Source organism: Phalacrocorax aristotelis, chromosome 5 (genome assembly GCF_949628215.1).
Source record: "Phalacrocorax aristotelis chromosome 5, bGulAri2.1, whole genome shotgun sequence".
Lineage (NCBI taxonomy): Eukaryota > Metazoa > Chordata > Aves > Suliformes > Phalacrocoracidae > Phalacrocorax > Phalacrocorax aristotelis.
This window is the reverse complement of record NC_134280.1, coordinates 25515921-25536677: the sequence shown is the minus strand read 5'-3', so window position 1 is coordinate 25536677 and position 20757 is coordinate 25515921. Positions and strand designations below refer to the sequence as shown.

At 55.6% G+C, this 20757-nt stretch overlaps 3 protein-coding genes across 3 annotated transcripts; 1 reads left to right on the top strand and 2 right to left on the bottom strand.

The window, feature by feature from the left end:
• Positions 1–550: 550 nt before the first annotated feature.
• On the bottom strand, positions 551–2030 carry HOXD12 (homeobox D12). Its single transcript, XM_075092572.1, has 2 exons — positions 1469–2030; positions 551–1203 (listed from the first exon to the last, which is right to left on the bottom strand). The coding sequence occupies exons 1-2, from the start codon at positions 2028–2030 to the stop codon at positions 965–967; spliced, it is 801 nt and encodes a 266-aa protein (XP_074948673.1). The 3' UTR covers positions 551–964.
• A 5805-nt stretch (positions 2031–7835) lies between these two features.
• On the bottom strand, positions 7836–9558 carry HOXD13 (homeobox D13). Its single transcript, XM_075092571.1, has 2 exons — positions 8859–9558; positions 7836–8086 (listed from the first exon to the last, which is right to left on the bottom strand). The coding sequence occupies exons 1-2, from the start codon at positions 9556–9558 to the stop codon at positions 7836–7838; spliced, it is 951 nt and encodes a 316-aa protein (XP_074948672.1).
• A 7261-nt stretch (positions 9559–16819) lies between these two features.
• On the top strand, positions 16820–19945 carry EVX2 (even-skipped homeobox 2). The gene is made up of 3 exons (XM_075092570.1): positions 16820–17243; positions 18461–18720; positions 19283–19945. The coding sequence occupies exons 1-3, from the start codon at positions 16820–16822 to the stop codon at positions 19943–19945; spliced, it is 1347 nt and encodes a 448-aa protein (XP_074948671.1).
• The last annotated feature ends 812 nt before the right edge of the window (positions 19946–20757 follow it).

The window sequence follows — 20757 nt, the reverse complement described above, 5'->3', positions numbered from 1 at the left end:
GACAAGGCCAAAGTCAGCGGCGCGGGAAGGGCAGGGCCCGGCCCGGCCACCTGGGGCGGCACCGCCGCCGGCGGCGCCTCCGCGGCCGCGGGACCCCGCGCGGACCCTGGACCCGGCCGGCGGGCAGGGGGACGGAGGGGCGCTTCTCCCGAGGGTGGGGGGACACCCCTCTGCGCCCGGGGAGAGAGCAGCCCAACCCGCGCCCCGGGGGCGGCGGCTCCCCCGGCGGGCAGAGGGGGCTCCCCTCCGCCCGCGCCCCAGCCGTCGGGGCGGGCGGCAGCCAGCGGAGCAGCTGGAGAGGCGGCCGCGCAGCCGGCGCGCAAGTTACGCCGGGGCCTTGCGCGGGTGTCACGTGCCTTCTCCGCCGGTCTGGGGCCAGAGCTGCAGCTCCGAGCAGGGGGTGGGAAAAGAGAAGGGAAAAAAAAAAAAAAGGAGGAGAAGAAGAAGAAAGCAAAAGGTTTATTTGTTAACCACTTTCCCCGGTCGCTGCTCGAGCAGGTTACTCCAAACCACAAAACAAGCCGGCGCCGCAGGCTCGCCCTGGTGTGCAGGGCAGCAGATGAAGGGAGCAGCCGGGACTCAGAGAGCTGACGGCTTTACTAGGCGTTATTCCTTTATTTTGCTGCAAAATGGTGTTTACATACAGATAAAATAAATCGATTTTAGTTTCAGGACCGCTCGTTCTCCAGGGAAAGAGAGGGTAGGAAGCAGGAGAAAAATCTATATAAAAGGAGAAAGAAAGGTAAAAAGCTGATAATACAGGTTTCCGTGCTGGTCTGGCTTGTCTTCTTCATTTCGGCTAAGAACTCAGCGTCTGCCAATTTACGCAGGGATCCTACGCGTTTCGAGAACTGGTTTAAATGGTAAAAAACCCCACGCTCCCCGCGTTTCACTCGCAAATACGCTCTACTCTAGGGGTGAACACTCCGGGCACAAGTTCATGCAGGAACGGGCGGGCTCTGCTCTAGTACATAGAAAGCGCCTGCTCACGCATTACTACTCTTTTCTTTTTCATCCGCCGGTTCTGAAACCAAATTTTAACTTGCTGATCGCTTAAATTCAGTCTGTTTGATAGTTCTTTCCTCTTCTGTCGGTTAATAAACTCATTGAGGAGAAACTCGTTTTCCAATTCAGCAATTTGTTGTTTTGTGTAAGGTTTCCGTTTCTTTCTTGATCTCCCCTGGGTGGGGCACCAAGGCAAACCTACAACAAACACGTCGATAATTTAGTGGATCAGGTCTGGGCATTAAAGAGAATATGCAAAGAACCCGCAAGACAACAGGGCTAAACTGGCTCGGCAAACCTGGCAAAGCACATCTGACAGCACGGTTTCTATCTACCTCCGAGTCGGATTAAGCGATTATCGCTCTGAATGGGTTACAGTGGGTTACAAAGCAATTACAGGCATCTCTTAGAAAGCAAGTATCGCTAGGTCGCCTCTAACTAAAGCGAGATATTTAAGGCATACCATCCTGCACTGAAGGTCTGAGGCATGACTGGACTGCTGCGGGCTGAACTGTCAGGTTCAAGTTGACGGAATTCTTGATGTCCTCCTTTAAGCTGGAAGTGCAGGAATTCACTTCAAAAAGAGCAGCCGAGCCATGCAAACTTCTCTGCAGGCTCGAGTGGTCATACTTTACGGGCTTTAAGTTGGCTGCGTGAGTAACAGTTGGGTCATTTGCAAAAGATTGCCTCTGCCTGCATCTCTCCTCTTGTTTGGAGCTCGCATCGTGGGCGTAATATTTATTGTTGTCTTCCAGGCACTCTTTGTTGCCGTTGGAGCTGATGTTGATTGGAACGGAGCCGGGGAGGTAAGGCTGCGCCGCGCCGCTGAACGCGTGGCTCTGCGGCTGGGCTGCGCACGAACTTGAGCAAGTCCACGGGATCGAGCTCCGAGGGTAGGAAATGGTGGGCAGAGCCGCCAATTGACTGCCATTAGCCCGCAAATTAGGAAAATAAAAGGAATCTGGAGATTGCAAATTCAAGAGAGAACCAACGTAGCCAGATCTGTAGAGACTGCGATCACACATTTCCAACAAAGGACTTCAGCTGTTCTTACAGCAGTATTTAGTTACAACAGGGAATAAGCGGAAAGCCTGAAACGATTGGACGAAACTTTGCAGACAGGTTCTTCAAAGCCGGTAATTTCAGCACCGCCTCCAGCCACTGAGCCACAGAGTTCCCCCCCCCACCTTTTTTTTTTCTCCCCTTCTCTCTTTTTTCCCCCCTTTTTAAAAGTCTTATGATAACACTTGAAATATGAAAATACAGAGCTTGCAAGGGGGAGGGGAAAACATGGTCTCCGCTTCTATAAAAGTGGCCGGGGCTGGCTGGTAAAGCTGCGGCGCGGCCGGAAGGATGAGGGGAAAATAAACATTTGCGGAGTTGCCGAGGGAACGCGGCGGCCCCGGGCGCAGCCCGCGGCCCGGCGGTACCCCTCGGCCGCAGCACCCCCAGGGCCAGCCGCCCCCCCCGGGCCAGCCGCCCGGCGCCGGGCTGCGGCCGGGCCAAAGCTGTGCCCGCGATAAGAGTGTGCGCCGCGGGGTGGGAATAAAGCCGCGATGGCTCCTTCCCACGGGGAAGAAGGAAAGGTGCCTATTCAGGGCACACGTATGGGTTTCTGCCCCTGTACAGACGAGTACACCTGGTGCGCGCAGAACACGTATTTTGTCTGCCTTATATATGCGCGTTTGTTTTAATTGCGAGCGACATGATATGCATCTGCATATGCTTGCAATTTAAATCTTAATTGATCGGATATTACCAGGATCGTCACTCTGGCACACTAATGACAAGTATTCTCGTAGGTCCGCACGTCTGCCGTTTTTACCCCTTTTACCTTTCATCTTCACTCCGAAGCCAAGACAAGCTTTTAAACAACGCTTCTAAAACTTGGGCTTTATTTTCTCTTTAAAATACAATCAAGCAAACATCAAGAAAGCGCGAACAACACGGAATTACTTGAGCAACCCGCGGAGATTATAACTAACTAACTAAATAGAATCGAAAGACTGCAAGAAAGAAAATGCCCCGGTCTGCTCTGCGGCAGAGGGGCCGTGAGTGCAGCAGTGGGCAGAGGAGAGTCAGCCTCAGCTGGGTATCCCGCTGCTCCGGTCTCCCAAGTTGCATATGAGGAATTTTTCTCCATTGACAAGGAAACTATCCCTTACGGTGTTATTACAGTCTTATTTTGGGGGGTTATATATATTTTTACATTTTTGAAAAGTCAAACAAGAGCCCAGTTATCCCCCCCCTTTTTCCCGTAGCAGCGGAGTAAGTCCGAATAAAATCATATCCGAGAGCACCCTCACAGGAGCGTGCTCGAGTCCTTCCCCAAAGCGTGCGGGCCTGGAGACAGCGCACTTCCCACGGAAGCCAGCCGAGGCCCCGCGTGCTGCACCCAAAAGCACCCGCAGCGGGCCGGGGGGGTCGGGGGGACACCCCGCTAGAGCCCAGCCGAGCCTTGCGGCGGCCGCGGACACCGTGCTCCCGGCCCCGCCGTCCCACAGCCCCACGGGGGATTTCGAAGGCCCATCGGTCACCCCGACCTGGCGTTCCTGTCCTCGGCCTCCCCCTTTTCCAAGAGGATCTCCCCTGGTCTGAGCGAGCCCAGCTTCAAGCAGAGCCTTAATGCCCGGCCTTGGCCGCTTTCATTACCTCGGTTCAAAACTTGAACCTAGTTAACAGGTAGGGTTAATTTTTCGTGTTATTGTCCTGTTAATCATAGTTTTAATCTTGGTTTTATTTCTACGCCGAGATCAGAGGCGCTGCCCCTCTTGACATTCTCCTAATCAAATTCATCTTTCTCTTTAATGGGAAATTGGGGTAAATTCTGCAGTAATTTCATTGCCCTGGAAGAAATCTTTAAATGATTGCTCTCTCCTAGACCACACAGGAGCACACAAGCACCGCTGGAGGATATTACTGACCACTGCCTTTAATTTTTATTGTTTGAGTTATGTCTACCAATTGAAGCTCCCTGTTATTAGCTTACTTGTTTTCTGCTCTTTTTTTTTTCTCCCCGAGAGGATGGCTAATAGTTTCTTTTCATAACCGCCTTTTACGGAAAAGCTGACTGTGATTTTCGGTTCTCTGCAGGCAAAAGGAACATTTTATGTTCAAGGACTATATTTTTGCCCACAATAAACACAAGAAGTGGATGTGAGTTCCCAGTTGCCGGAAAGAAAGGTGACACTTCAAACTAACTTTTATGGGGTTGGAGAAAACAGAGCTTTCAATTATTGCTCGACTCATCTGTAATTGCTAATTAATACCGCGAAGAAAATATGAAAAGCAAAATGTGGAGTAGCTGGAGACATAGCTGCGGAAAAAGTGGCGTTTATGTTTCAATCTGTAGGGAAAGGAACTGACAGAAACATCGTGTTCCAGGGGCGGCCGGCCTCTGCCGCGGTGCGGGGAGCCTCGGACGGGCTGCTGCTGGTTTTTCCAGCCACAGCCGGCTTCTGGTTTGGGGGGCGGTGTTTTAATGCCGCGGTGTCCCCCTGCCTGTGTCTGTACAGGAAATATCACCGCTGGGGAAGAAAGCGACCCGGAGGGCTGCTTTCACACGCTCCTTTCCCCTCTTTTTTTTTTTTTTTTTTGTTTTGTTTGTTTGTTTTTCAATAGGGAACCGGATCGGCCTGAACATCAGAGCTGACCGCACGCTATAATTTCACTGGCATATTCCTCCAGTTTACAGACGAGGGTTTCTCTGTGTGTGACCGAGTAGGCTCCCTCTCTCATTTATCACTCGGAAACGCGCCTCCAGAAAGGAGGCGAAGGCTTCCCAGGCCTATGCCGGGGGTTGTCCAGGAGATGGCAGGATTGCCTCAGACATGGCTGGGAAATCGCGCTGCCTGACAGGAGCCAAGCTCCATGGTAGCTGCCGGCCGGCCGGCCTGCAGTACATCACCGTCCCACTGCGCATTTGCACTTCACTCTGTCCAGGTACATATTAATTATCTTAATTATCTGTAATAACGCACGCTGCATTTCAGGCGAATGATTATCCGCTTTGATCGCGGACGGCTCTGACGGGCTGCGGCCGGGGCTGCGCGGCGGCGGCCCGTCTCCGCGTCCGCGGCTGGCCGGCCTGGGAAAAGCCCACCCTACGGGCACCAGGGTTTTGTATAAGGCTCGCCAGTACCCCAGATGCAGGCTTTGAAAACCTTTTTTATCTGCAGTGGTAGGTGGACTGGCCGATGCGCCCCGGCCCGCGGCCCTGGCCGCGCCTTCCTCCGGGGAGTTGAGGCTGGTTCCTTAATGTTTCTCTACGTTGTTACGAAATTAAAAGGCGACTCCTCTGCATCTGGTACCGATTTGCCAGCCAGTTCGGTTTTCCTCCTGCCCTGGGAAGGGAGCTTTGTCCGTGGCAAAGCTGCGTCTTCTGAGAGGCCGGAGACCGGCGAAGCCAAAGGTTAAGCCTGGAAGGAGGAAGGGAAGAGCCCGCGACGGCTCCGCCGCCGGGGAACACACGGCTCCGGCACGGCCGGCCCCGCCCGCGGGGAGCGGCGTTGGAAGAACAACTTCTCCGCAATTAATAGGACCGAAGTATGTGTGGTTGGGGGGGTGGGTGTGGGTGGGAGTAAGAAGAATTTAAAACATTCCGAGAAAACAAGGCTGCATCAGCAGAGAGGGCTGCTCCAGGTACTGAAGTGATGTGCCCCACAAGTCTCCTCCAAGAACCAAACAGAAATGCACTTTGCGATAAAATCCGAGATGCTCCCAAACGGGCTTTTTTCGTCCGTTCAGGGAAAATAAACGCCTCAAAAGCCGTGAACGTGCAAGCGGAAGAGAAAGGGGAAGGAAGAGGGCGGAGGAGGCGGAAGATAAGCCCCGCGGGAGGCAGCCGGTTGCGGGGGGAGCGGGGCGACGCCGCCCCGGGCCGTCCGTCCCCGCCGCCGCGGAGCCTCGCCGGGACCGGGCCGGCTTGGCCCGGGGGAAGAACCGGCCTCGGCCGCCGGGCACCGGGCAAGCAGAGCCGGGCTCGAGGGGGAGAGGGCAAAGACGGCCTCTCCCCTGCCTCCCACCCCGGTTATTTCTGAGCGGCAGCATTTCTTTCTCCCCAAAATCCCTTCCCCAGCGGCAAGGCGCTCTTTGATACGCCTTTCCCTCCGTCAAGGCGCCTCGCATCGGGTCTACCTCTCCCTTCCCACGAACCACGTCCTACAAGTGGCTCTGGGAAGATCCCAGGCAAGCTTGGAGCCCGCGAACGGCCCTGCTGCAAAAAGAAGGCGAATTTCTTCCTCTCTTTATATGTATATATATCTCGAAAAGAAGTCGTTTTATTAAAGTCGGTTCAGGAACAGTTTGGCAACATCGTTAACAGCTTTGGAATTTCAGCCCATATTTCCAACACAAAGTAAAAGCAGACTTTAAGACAATAAAAGAAAAAGATATGGTTTATGGAGAAATAGTCTTACCGTATGTCTTACCCACATACACTGGTAATCAAAGTGTTTAGAGCAATAGTATATTATAATAAATAATACTAGTTCGGAACACACATTTTAATAATTAGACGAGGCACATTAACAGAGAGGATATCGCATCTCTGTCCTAGTAGTTGACTAGCGTGTCTGGACACCCTGTGTATATCATAACATGCACACTAGTTTTAAAATAATAATAAAAAAAATCGAAAAAATCCTAGCCTTTCGGCCTATATAAATTATGGCATCTTTTGAAATTACTTATTTATTGCTTCTGTCATTAACACCCGTTTATATTTGTAAATTAAAAGTTAGCGGTGAACTTCGCTTCTCTGACCAGGAGTTGTTTTGGGATTTATTTTTTTTTTTAAGGGCCGTGGCAGGCATAAGAAGAGCCGTGGGCTGGGCCGGACAAACAGGCTAGAGCGGGCATTTTACACGAGGTCTGCGCAGGTTTACGCGCTCCTCTGCAGCGGCAAGCCCTCCCCTGGCCGCAGGAGGGGTCGGCCCATCAGCCCGGCGCTCCCCGAGGTGCCCCGACCTGCCCCCCTCGGCCGGCAGCGCCCACCCGGGCCCCAGGGGCCCCTTCCCGGGAACAGGCGGCTCCTTTTCCAACCGGGGAATATGAAATCCTGCAACTGAAAACAAAATCGAGGACAAAAAAGAAAAAAAGAAAACCCCAAACCCAAACCAAACAGCAAAACCAATCCCAAAACCCCAAACCTGCGGAAGCGGGGAGGGCGCAGGGACATGCCTGGGGCTTTGATGTGCGCCCCGCAGCAGCTCGGAGAGATTCTCCCTCCTTCGAAAAAGCTATTTTAAAAATCCGGCTGCGGACGTTACCGCTCCGCGTGATTCGCAATTCTCTCCGGGTCCCGGTGGGCTCGGCGGGTTTTGGCAGCAGCCGGGTGCTGCCACGGGTCTACACTCCGGCTTTCTTGCATTTTCCGATTGTTTTTTGTTTGGGTTTTTTTCCCTCACTCGGCGTGTTTTGAAGTTTACGATACCAAATCAAAACTGACACTTTTTGGCACTGGCTGTTGTTGAGATAAAAAAATTACAGAACACACACACACCCCCCCGAGTTAAGCATTTAAGAAAGTTATAACTGCAACCGTTCAACATATTAAATTCGTTTATACTGGCCTAGAGGGAAGAACAAAAAATATAATTAATATTAATATTATTATTATTTTCAAAAGTAAGAAACAGAACTATAATTCAAGATTTGTCAGCGCTCCCTTCTACTGAGAGAAAAACGCTGACTTGCATGGAAAACAATTCCCGAAATTTCGCCACCGCTGGAAGGAGAAAAAAAATTAAATATTTTTTCAAGTCTTTCCAAAAGTCTTTAGCTGGTCGTAAATTGAGTTTATATATCCATCACTGTCCGCAACTAATAGATCAAGATACATTGTCTTTCAGTTTGGAGACTATTTTCTTATCCTTCACCCTCCTGTTCTGAAACCAAATGGTAACTTGTCTCTCAGACAGGTTTGTGGCTGCGGATATCCTTCGCCTCTTGTCCTTGTTAATGAACTTGTTAATGGCATATTCATTCTCGAGTTCTTTAAGCTGGAGTTTTGTGTACGGCACTCGCTTCTTTCTCCCACGCCGGTAGACACACATATCGGGCTGGTTTAGTGCAACGTCCCCTATTGTAAAAGACATTATGTGAAAAATTAGACTTTTATTACAGGCGTTTAAAGCTTAACCGATACTCGTTGGGCACTGGTTTTCACGGGCAAATAAATAATGCCGAGTTGTTTACAGTTTATTATTATTTACACTGCCACATTATTTGCACGTTAGTAAAGCACCGAAACCTTGATGGACTGTCATCACTTTTCAGGCATGCATCGCTAGCGAGGGGGCATTGGCCGGGGGGCCGAGCGCGGGCCGGCGCTGGCAGCGCACACACAGCAAGGGCTTTGGTGTGTGCTTCCCGGGTTTGTTTGCATGTGGTTTGTGCCTCTGTGCCCTCACTACTCGCAGGCTCTTAAGTGCTCTGGGACCGGGTCAATCGCCAGCCGGAGAGGCAGAGGAGCGCAAGCCTTCGAGCCATCGTCCTGCAAATGCCGACACAAACCCGGCTGCCGCGGGAAGCGACAGGAGAAGGAGCCCGAGGCCGGCCCGGCGCCCGCGGACGGCGCTCCGCGGCCCTGGCGCTGGCTGGCGGGGGGGGCTCCGGGCTCTCTCCCGCGGGGTGGAAAGCAGAGGGTGAGGTTTCCTCGAGGGTAGGTGAGGGAGGGGGGGAAGGAAAAAGGAAAATCCACCGCCCTCCCGTCTCTCTCCGCTCTGTGCGTGTCTGTGCAGCGTGTCCACCCCGGCAGGCCGCCCCTGCAGCCCGGGGGGCGGGGGAGGGGACGGGCAGGCGGAGGAGGCGCGGGGGGGGTCCGGCTCAGACCATTTCTCTCCCTCTCGTACCTGGAAAGGACGATTTCCAAAAGTGTGAGCTCTGTGTCTGATCTTTGGCACAGTAAACCTGACTATTCCAGCCATTAGCCAGAGTCCAAGACTGATAGCCCTCCATTGATATGTATGTTTCGTGTCTCGGTTCCCCAGAGCCAAACGTTGAGACCATGTCTATGTACCCAGGAACGTGCTGGTAGGGGGTTGTATAGCCCTGGTAGAAGGACACTTCCTTCGCCCTGGAGGAGACTTCATTGGCGGGGACACTCGTGCTGGTCAGACTGGAGACGTCCATGTACTTTTCCACGGGAAAGCCGCCAATGGAGGCATGGGGGGGAGACTTCAGGGCGTTTTGCTGGATCCCAACCCCGTGGGACATCCTGCAGCTATAGTATCCATTGCCAAAGTGATACCCATAGCCGAGCGCGGGGGCGGTGGCCGGCGCGGCGGAGCCCGGGCAGTCCTTGGCCGGGGGGTCGGGCCTCGCCGCCGCCCCCGAGCGCTCCCCGCCGCCGGCGTAGGCGAACCCCGAGGCGGCGGCGGCGGCAGCGGCGGCGGCGGCCGCTCGGCCCGTATGCGCCGCCCCGAAAACGGGCGAGGAGAGAAAATTACGGCACTGCCCGGGGGCGCCGCCGCCGCCGCCGCCGCCGCCGCTGCTGTCGCCGCGCAGTCCGTCCATCTCCCAGCTCGCTGCTTTGCTCATGGCCTTGCACATCGCTGGCGGCGGCGGCGGCGGCTCGGTCCCCGGCCGGGCATGATGCAAAACGGTTATTTGCCTCCAACAGGTTGGATCCTGGCGGTACGTTTATAAAAACGAAGTCCAGGTTGGGAGGGGGGACGGGGGTGGGGGCGGCCGGTTCCAGATTAGTTTGCCGCAGCCCGGGGGGCTGCTCATAGGCTGCCGTCGAAACATGTGACCCTCCCGCTGCCCGCACTGCCCCTTTCGCCTCGCAGCCCCCCGGTCCGCACCGACGGCGCCCCCCCTTCCTCCCCTTCCCTTTCCTTCCCACCCCCGCCCCGCCGCCGCGCTCCCGCCCCGGCGCGGCCCCGGCGCTGGGAGGGGTTGGGGGGGAAGGCGGTGGTGATGCCCCTCCGGGCCAGCCTGGCCCCCGCCGCTTTCGTGCCCCCCCCTCCGCCTTCCTCCTGCCCGCAGCTTCAAAAGGGCCAGCGCTGGCCCTTTTTGAAGCTGCGGGCGGGGGTCTGACCGGATCCCCTCCGAGACCTTCCCCAGCTCATTGTTTTGTCTGAGGCAGAGGGAAAAAACACGACACGGTCTTTGTATCCCATCGTCCCCACCTCCCTCCTTCCCGGCGATGTATGGAGGAGAAGGGCTTTGTTATAGGGGAGCAGGGGTCCCCTGGCTCCACTGAGCTGTCGGTCACGGGGGTGTCCCCCTTAGCCCCCCAGACATTACTATCAGCCAGGAAAAGGCACCGGATCTGTACTCAGAGCGAGATGCTAAACCTGGCACTCATTATATGTGGCTTTTTTTCTTCCCCTTGCAGTGTCAGTTCATGTCGTGGTAAGGCAGCCTAGTCAAAACGCAGCATTTGCTTATGCTGACGGCTGTTCTGGGGGTGGCTCCCCAAGACTGTGGCAAATCCTTATGTCGTCTCTCTCGACTCTCCCGCTGAGCCGGGATGGAATTTGCAGGAGCGCGAAGGGCTGGAAATTGAGAAAGCTCCTAAGACGAGTCCCAGCTCCAGCCCCAGCCCCTCTGGGCCGGCTCCTGCCGCTCCGCGGTTGCGTATTGCAGACATTTAACCCTCTTTCGGGCACGGAGGGCAACAAGTTGCTGGGAAAAGCGGTAGGTCGACGGAAAAGGGCAGGGAAACTCCGCGCCTGCTGAAAAGCATATAGCTGGGGCCGTGTTTACTGTCCCGGCGGAGACTCAGGCGCAGGAGGGGAAGGAGGCAGCCGCCGTGGAGGTGAAACTCAGTGCTGACACCATGTCGGGGCTGGGGGTGCCCTTGCCGAGCAGCCCGGGCCGGCAGTGGCGGGTGCCCCGGCCGCTGGGCTCTCGCGGGCGCTGAGGGGCCGCAGCAGCCGCCCGACACGCAGTCCTGCTTTGGAGCCGGTCTAAGAAACCTTGGCAGTTTCTGGAAGCGGTGTGAGGAATGACAAACGGGTGCCAGTAATCACAGCGACAACCGGATGGCAAACTCGAGTTCACATTCATTAGCTCTAACCACTTAATTGCTATTAATCTTTCATAATCAGCTAAGAAGTGAGCCAGAGGTGATTACGTGTTTCGCTCGGTTATAAGCCGAATCAGTATTTACTCTCGGGACATGATACCCTACATAATTAGGAGGACGGTTTGTGGAGGCACAAGTTTCTCATCCTTTTACCTCCCAGCACGCAGCTTTCTCGTGAAAACACTGCTAACACGCTGAAGTCCCGAGAAACGAGAGACTTTATATCTCCGGTGATCTTCCCATTTGTATTCCCACCTCCCGTTGTGTTTCTTCTTGCAATAAGCGCGGTGAAATTTTCTCTCCCGTCACGACATTTTAAATAAGGCCGCCGAAGGAAAGGAGCACCTAAAGCACAGGGTTTGAGAGCTTTTTGAGCTCCATTACATCAAAGCGAACCGCGGTGCAGCCGCAGCGACGACCGCAGAGGACCTCAGCCCTGCGGAGACCTCTGCTCCAGCGGGACCCCCTCGGTGTCCCAGAAACCACTGTCTTTGGGCGGGTTTATGACCAACAACCCAATTCCATAATGACCCTCTTTCAGGAGGGTGTAGAAAACAGCACTGCCCTGCACGACAGGACATTACGCACGCGAGTAAAAATAATGAGCTCCTGAGCCAAGGTCGGATCTCCGAGAGCATCCACCCAGATTACAAGTGGCATGACGCGTCCCGCACCCCCGGCGCCGGGGCCGTGCTGCAGCCCCGGCCGTAGCCCGCAGCAGCCTGCCGCCGCCCCTGCCCGGGGAGGACAGTCCTCATGAAGACTTCTCTCCGCAGCAGGCAGGGCGACGTGCCGCGCCTGCCGGGCTGCTGCCTGCGGGACAGCCCTCGCCTGCCCCCGGCAGCGGCTCCGGGGGTGCCCAGCGCCCCGCGGAGCCGCGTGCATTTTCCATTGACACATCGCACGGGAATCCGCATAACACACGAGCTAGCCAGCATCACTGCAGAGAGTGGGCAGTCTTTTTTTTTTTCTTCACCCTGAAATTATCTCATTTCCTCAAATACATTTGCCATGATTTAACACAGTTAGGACTCCACTCAAGCTTTTAACACAGGCTTTTAATATTGCTGTCTGTCCTTCGCCTGGTGTCTCCCAGGAAAAACAATCCATCTTTTTTAGTACAGAATAAGAAATTTTCAGCCAGAATTTGCCGTTGGTAACTGTAACTTTAAGAAGTTGCTTCTTCTTTAGTGTTTGCTGCAGGGAAAACAAACACAAAAAGTAGTCCAGGACATATTAAGAACGCAAACGAAGAGAAAACCCAATCGATTTATATTTCCCCCAAACATTCCTCCATGCCCACTACGTTCTGCTGTTACCTTTCAACCTGCGTGGACTTTTAGTAACTAAACAGAACAGCAGAGCTTTCATTTTCCCTTACCCCATTTAGAAAAAAAAAAAAAGCGCCAGTTATGATAATGAAAGGTTTAACAGCAACGCGGGGAAAACGGTTAAACTATTTTTTCCCTCCAGATCTGTGCCACAGCTTCTCGTCTCTTTATTTACTTCAGCCTTAAGAAATCCATTTCTGGTTGGAGAAAGTCTTTCCGGGACTCCCTGCGCGGCCCCGGCGCAGCGCTGACGGGCGGCTGAGCACCGAGGGCGTTGAACTTGAGCTCTGGGGTCACGGCTGGTGCGGGCCGCTCCCTGACTCCCACCTCTGCTCTGAAGCAGCGCGGGGCCCTCAGGGACCCTGACCTGGGACGAGCTCGCCGCCCCCCCGCAGCTGCGACCTCAAATGAAACGTCGGCCGAGCAGCTTTGCCACCGGCCTAACGCTTTCTCGTTTAAATTAAAACCTGTTTGTGTGCAGAGGCAGCCCCAGAAGACATCATGTGATCATTACCCTCGCAAAGCGAGCGCCCGCGGGATCTCGGCCTGTGTATGTGGGGAGGGACGGTGCTGCAGGGCCCGCGTGACTCGGGGACACGCCGGGTTCGTGTCCTTCACCGCTCTCGGGTGACATTTAATGGAAAATCAGGACTGAACACGCAAGTAGACGCCCCGAGACTGGCCCTTCGCGTGTATGACGGCGTGAGGCGGAGGGGAGAGTCGGGTCTGAGAGGGAGTGCCGTGCGTGCCGAGACACGCGGGGCAGCCGCTGCGCGGGCGCGGAGCTGCGCTGCCAGGCGGCCTCCGGCGGGCAGGGCCGGCGGGCAGGACGGGCAGCGCCCGCGGCCCCGCCGCGCAGTACCGCCGCCGCACCGCCAGGTGGTGCCGCCGTGCCCGCCGCCGGCGCTGCGCTCTCGCTGCGCGGTCGCTGCGCGGCTCCCGCGCCCCGCGGGGTCCCTCGGGGCAGCCCCGCTCCCACGGTCCCCGCGGATAACGACCCCCCGCCCCCGGAACCAGCGGTCCGTCCGCGCTCGGACCGCGCGGGGCGCGTCCCGGAGACCTTGCGCTGCCGCGGGTATCCCGCCGGCGCTGCGCGCCGCCCTGGGCCCCTGTTGGCAGCCTGCCCCGCCGAGGCGGGGAAGCAGATATTCCTGTCCGTCTTCCCAAGCACGCTCGGAGCGGTTAATAGCTGGCCGAGATGTTGTTTGTCTGATCTAATCCCAACTTCATTTCAATTAAGTTGTATGACCTCTTTCCGAGCTCAGAATCAATAAACGAGCACCGAAATATTCTTTGATGCCTCGAGTAATAACTTTCAAGGTAAAAATGAAAAGAAATCTGGGCATAGGCCTAAGCAGCTATTTAAACTTACACGAACAACTGAGTAAACACCGTCTAACAAAACCTTGCATATTTCGGCAGTCTGTGTAACTTCCTCCCCCTTTGCCCACTAATGTCACCGTAACGCCAGCGGTTCTTTAGGCTGAGCTTTTGGTTTTGAAGAACTATAAACATGTGCCGAAAGGTTTTTGGGCTGTGCTGTTGTTCTGGGGGACAATATAATAAATCCCCCAAACCAAAACCGATAAACGTCGGTACAGTAAATGCATCTGGTTTGCTGGTAATATAAATATCAGATGACTAGTTTATTAGTGGGTTGGCAGTTTGGGGTGAACTGATTAATTGCATGGCTAGGAACGATTTGGTTACTTCACATCTACTTGGAAGATTACTAACGTCTTTTATGACATGTTATTTGCCTTGCTTATGAATGTAGCTATATTTTAAGATACATTGTGCATATCCTAAGGTATCAGTATTATTTAAAAGGTGCAAAATATAAAATAACACTAATGAAGATCATTCACAGCCGCACTTGCGAGTAACTTATTTTCCTCACATTGAGGCTTTTCATACACTCTTTTCCATCCGCTCCGAACAACATAAAAAGCGTTCCCTCCTTTTTAGTGGTGCAGTAACATTTCTGGAGCCTGAAGTTGTGCCGGCTTTGGTTGGGTGCACACACGAGTGCCTCGGAGATGTGGTATCTCGGCTGCGGTTTTCCAAGGAGCAGGGGGAAGGATGTTCGCCCTGTTGCAGCCTTTAGGAAAACAGACGAGGGCGCCAAACGACAGCAATAAACCCGGCCGCAGGCTTCCGCTCCGCCTCCCGCCCCGCCGGGCCCGGCTGCCGGGGCCGCCGGCCGCCGCGGAGCCGGGCGCGGCGGGGGAAGCGGGGCTCCGGGTGCCGGCCCGGGCTGCGGTCACCCCGGGCCGGGCGCTGCGGGGCGGCGCGGTGCCCGCTGCCGCCCGCGGGGCGCCCGCTCGGACACGCTCCTTAAGGCCCGAGGTGGGGTGTAGCGGCTGGGGCATCCCCGTTCCGCCGGGAGGGTAGCGCAAAGTCCCCGTGCCCTTCCCGGCCGGGGGCTCGAGGGGGATCGTGTGCGGGCCCTCCCCGTCGCTTGCGCTCGCCTCGCTCCCCTCCGCACCGGCCCGCTCTGCCGCCCCCGCGGGCCGGGAAAAGTTGATATTTACTTTTGTCTGGTTTTGGGGCTGTAAAACGCAGGACACCACACTGCACTCTAAATTCACATTTCAAAGGACTGACATAAAACGCTCATTAATGGAAGGCTGGATTTTGCAAACAACGCTTAGAACGTTTCCTAAATATTTGGTGGAATGTTTAGGGAGACTTTAACACTTTATTAAAAAAAAAAAAATCTGACAAGTATCCCATTTTCGAGCTATGAATCATGCGCAAGAGCGCAAGAGCTTAGGAGATGTGTGTGTCTACCGTTAGCAGGAACAGCCCTCCTCGCAAAAAACCAAACCCGCATTTAATCACAGGAAATATTGGGGTGTTTCTCCGGGCGATGAAATTCAGATTCCCAGGGTCTAAATACGAGATGATGTGGGTGAAAAAAAACCACGGCGAGAATAAAGGTTGGGCAGCTATCGAAGAGCACTCCAGAGATGCTAACGACAAAGGATTTATCTTCGTTTAAATGGTGGCCATCAGCGTCATTATTACTAGGAAAGTTATCACTGAAGGGAGACTTTCCGACTGTCACGGCTGCCGAGCGCGGCAGCCCGCGTCCCCTGCAGCGCGGCGAGCCTGCGCCCCGCAGCACCCAGCCAAGAGCGGAGGGATGAGCTCACTGAACCACAGGTAACTTTGGAGAGAGGGTGCTAGTGGTGGTGCCTCTGCTAGCTCGAAGCCTGTAGGCGATAAACCCCCAGCACTTATTTCCACTACTATTATTTTTAATTTCTAATCGCGTCGACTTTATTGGCGGTGGGGAGGGAAGAAGCTGGAAAGAAACCTGCCGGGAGGATGAAATGGCACGGCCGCTGAGTGTTTTAAATCACGAACGCATTTAAAGTCCTTCAGTTATTCCCTTCCCTTCCCCCCTGCCCCGCCACACTGTACTACAGCCGGTATTGTCCCAGAGGGGGGAAAAAATCGCAGGCTAGCTTCGTCGGGAAGCAGGATCATAGAAAGTAAAAACGAAGGACGCAACGAAGAAAAATATGTTAGAATTATAATGTATTAGATTATAATAAATATTTTAATTTTCAGGCAAGTGCTGGAGGTGCAGCCGATTCGGTGCGTGCCGGCAGCAGTGGTCGTATGAAGTCTGGGCGCAGGGTTCGCGTGTCTGAGGGGGGTGCGCGGGGGTGTCGGTGTAAATTCCTAAATAAAAGTACTAACGCGGGCTGGAAATGGAAGGAAAAAGTAAGGAAGTATCAGCGTCAGGAGGTTCTCGGTCCTCTGGTCCTCTTCCAGCATTTCCTCGCTTTGTGATCTAAAATCCGCCTTAGAAACAATAATAAAGAAAAGCATTATCTAATATTTAGCATGTAGTTCTGTCCGAGGACAAATGAGAAAGAAGCTGCATCATTAGGACCTAAAAGGCAACAAAACAAAAATCAGAGCATAATGATGCACCTAAATGAAGGGGGAAATGTTGCACAGCTCATTTTATTAATCAGACTGTCAATTCCACCCCAGAGGCCAAACCCCAGAGCAATTCAAGCAAGATCTGATCAAGCTAAGGACAAGAGCTTTGCTCCTCACTTCTTGTCTTTCTTTCTTTCCACCTGGATATATTTGTCTGCTCTGAAGCCGCCTTCATTATCCACTGACAGGAGCTTGTATTTATTTGCTTATAAACCTGTTACAATAAATGATTATTCGAACAGCGTCATTCGTACCTTAATGACGAGCACCACTTTTTGATGAATGACATTTCGGGCTAGAAAGGATGTATGGGTCATTTTGACCAGTCATTCCCTCGCTTTGGCATCCCACAATTTTTACGCCTCCCTCAAAAAGAGATAATAATATTTAGAGACACTTGCCGGGCTGAATGTGAATTAGCCCCTGCTGCAGCTCATCATTAGTACGGGACCAGCCCTGCAACTTTGACATTTTTTATAAAGCTGAGATGATGGAAAGAATAAGAAAAGAGATGATCCTGATGGAGAGAGGGCTGCACAGCCCTACAGCTGGCAAAAGGCTCTCGAATTTGTCAGACTCAGCTGGAAATGCGGTGCTGGAGGCCCTTGAAAATTCTCCGCACAGTGGCCGCCTCAGCCCGAGACTGACTGCCGCCTCCCTGCACAGCGCGATCGGGGACATCTCCGCCAAAGGCAAATTTGAAATAGACACTTTATTCAATCTTCAGCATCCGAGCAGTGAAAGCACCGTCTCCTCCGAAATCCCGCCGTCGGAAAGCAGGAAGAAAATCAGCCTTTATTCCGAAGTTGCTCAAGAGGCAGATATGAACAGTGATGTGGAGGTGGGCTGCTCCGCGCTCCGCTCCCCAGCCAGCCTGACTTCCTCCCAGCTGAAGGAAAACAGTAACAAAGGTAACTCTTCCTTTATCATCTGCATCTAAGCCCCGCACTTTGCCGACCGGCTTTAAAAACCAAAGCAAACCCACCGCCACCGCCAAAGTCGCTCGCCTCCGCACCGGCGCTCTCTCTTCTGCGAAGACAGAGCTCCAGGCTGTAAAATATTATTGCGATTACTGCGCTATCCCGATAGCCGAGACACGATGCCCGGGCAGCTCCTGTGCGGGTGCGTGCCTGTGTGTGTGCGGCGCGCCCAAATCCACTGGTATGTAGATATACATCCAGAATATATGCGGGCACAAATATTCACCCACCTATATTTGGGGAAAGCTTTCTCCGTATTTTCCCTTGCGCTCCTGGGGCTCTCGGCGCCTCGCGACCTGCGTATATGTGTATGTACATACAAAGATTAAATTAGAGAGAGAGAGGAGTGCGAGGAAACTGCCCATATTTGTCTGTGTGTGTCCTTCTCTGTGTATATGCAACCTGCCGTCCTGTGTCCATCTCGGGGTAATTGGGCATTGTTCACTTTCCCCCTGTTTGTAACAGGGGGTTTGAGACAGCCTCGTCTCCTTCCCGCTTTGCGGGGCATGGTGATGGACGGTGGTCGTTATTATTGCTGTAACTGGGGAGGGGGAGCCAGGTGAGCGCTGGATTTCCTGGGGGCCACAGTGCATGCCTTTTTTTGTCAAATGTGCCAGAGAAAGGAAGGGATCCCCGACGTAATGCTGGAGGTAAAAAAAAAAAAAAAAAGGCTTTTATGGCTGCTCTTATTTCATACGTCTCAAACGAAAATAAGAACGGCAGTCGCCGGGGAAAGGCTATCGCCGAGCCCGGAGCCCCTCGCAGGCTGGCGGGGCCGCGCCGACCCCCGGCCCGTGCCCACGCCCGCTCTCCCCGGGGCTCGCCTGCCCCGCGGTCACCAACCCCCCCTCATTTACGGAGGGAACGCGATTATGAAGTGACTCAAAAAAACCCAAACCTCAAACCCCAAAAAACCCACAAAAATCCCAAAACAACCACAAATCAAAAAACAAACCCCGAACCAAAACCCCAAAACCCCAACCACAACCCCCGCCAAACCCCCAACGTTATCGATTCTGCTAGCACTAGCAGCAGGGCTGTGAGGATGACAGCTGGCGCTGGGGACGGGGACACGGGGCCCGGCCCAGGCGGGAGGGCTGGGGGGCCGCCCCGCCGCCCGCTCTCACCCCCGCGCTCTCGCCCCGCAGGCTACGCCGAGAGCAGCCCGGCGCCCAGCACCCCCGCCGCCCCCGCCGCCGCCGCCCCCGCCGCCATCGGCAGCCTGCACGGCGGCGGGGCGCTGGGGGGCTCGGCGGCGGGGGCCGACCAGGTGCGCCGGTACCGCACCGCCTTCACCCGCGAGCAGATCGCCCGCCTGGAGAAGGAGTTTTACCGGGAGAACTACGTGTCGCGGCCGCGGCGCTGCGAGCTGGCCGCTGCTCTCAACCTCCCCGAGACCACCATCAAGGTAGGCCTCCCCCCGCACCCCGCCGGGCCCCCGCGGCCCCGGCCCGGCCCCGCGGCGCCCCGCCGGTTCGCTCGGAGGACTCGCCGGGCCCTTAGCTGCCATCGTCCCCCGTCCCCATTTGCTTCTCCGCACCGAAAACTTTTCATTTGCTTTTTGAAAAATTATAATTATTTATTTTCCTCGTCAGTTTTTATCGCGTTAGCGCATTTCCTAAAGAGAAACGGGAGAGAAAATACACGCGGCTATCAAACACGGGGTGGGGGGGTGTGCGTGAGCGCGTCAATACCACAAAGTCATAGTCCTGCGTGGGGGGGAGGGGACGACTCGAAGGGAAAAGGTTTATTCAGACCGAAGGGGTCCCCCCCGGACCGATGGGGGCCATTCCCACAGCTCCCCTCCAGCAAGGACACAGGCTATCGCTCCGGGCAGGAGAGGTATCGTCTACATGCGGGGGCGGCGAGTGCCAGTGGGTTCCGGCGGAGGCGGCTGCGGGAGCCGGCGCGGCGGGGGGGCGCGGAGCGGAGCGGAGCTAAGACCGCGGCTGTGCTTGTCTCCCCCGCAGGTGTGGTTCCAGAATCGGCGGATGAAGGACAAGCGACAGCGCCTGGCCATGTCCTGGCCCCACCCGGCCGACCCCAGCTTCTACACCTACATGATGACCCACGCGGCGGCCACGGGCAGCCTGCCCTACCCCTTCCACTCCCACGTACCCCTCCACTACTACCCGCACGTCGGGGTCACCGCCGCCGCCGCCGCCGCCGCGGCCTCGGGGGCCGCTGCCGCGCCCTTCGCCACCTCCATCCGCCCGCTGGACACCTTCCGCGCCCTCTCGCACCCCTACTCCCGCCCGGAGCTGCTCTGCAGCTTCCGACACCCCGGCCTCTACCAGGCGCCGGCCGCCGCCGCCGCCGGCCTCAACAGCAGCGCGGCCGCCTCGGCGGCAGCGGCGGCAGCAGCGGCGGCGGCGGCGGCGGCGGGCTCGGGGCCGCCGGGGGGCTCGGCGCCCTGCTCCTGCCTCAGCTGCCACAGCAGCCAGACGGCGGCGGCGGCGGCGGCGGCGGCGGCCTCGGCGCTGGGTTCGCGGGGCGCCGCCGCCGCCGAGTTCCCCTGCACGGCGGCGGGGCAGCGCTCCGAGAGCGGCTTCCTGCCCTACTCGGCCGCCGTGCTCAGCAAGGCCGCCGTCGCCTCGCCGGACCAGCGGGAGGAGGCGCCGCTCACCAGATAACTACCCCGGCCCGGGCCCGGGGGCGGGGGGCGTTTTGTAGCGGGGGGTGGAGGTGGGAGGGGGGGACCGGGTCGGGGGGCGCCCCCCGGGCTCGGCCAGAAAAGTTCCGTCTATTTTTTTATTGCTGACGGCCCCGTCGCGGAGGGGCGCGGGGCCCGGTGGGGAGGGCGCTCCGCGGATCCTGCGCCCCCGCGGAGGCGGCCCCGCGGTGCGCGCTGCCGGGGCTGCCGGGGGCTGCCGGGCTCCGCGGGGCTGCGGGCGGCCGGGCCGGCGGGTGCGGGCAGGGGCAGCCGGCGGAAGGGAATGTGTTTCTGGCCTTTTTTTTTTTTTTTAATATATTTTATTTTTTTAATTCTTACTATTATTGTTTCGGTTTGAGTTCGACTAAAAGGGAAAAGTCTCGCCTATGTCTGTCCGACAAGCGGTAGCTAGCGGGGCTGCCGCGACTGGGCCGGTAACGGGAGGGAAGTGTGAGATTGACAGGATGGGGAGAGGCATTTTTTAAGCTTACGCTTTCTAACTACTACCGTAATCCACGCTATCTGGGAAATACTTGAATCTCTCTAGGTGTAGGCTGTCGTCCTGAAGCATTTACCTTCAGGACACTTTTCTAAATTTGATTTTTTTTCCTTAGCGCCTTTCTCTCCTCTCGGTAAAACGGCTCTTGGATTTATTTCTCACGCATCTCTATCGCGCCTTTGCCTCTGAAAAGCCACCACTGGGTAACTGAGACCTGCAATACAAAACCACTGCTACTGGAGGGACTTCCTTGAACTTGAAGAAAGGCACATCAAAAACCACCAGTGTTACTG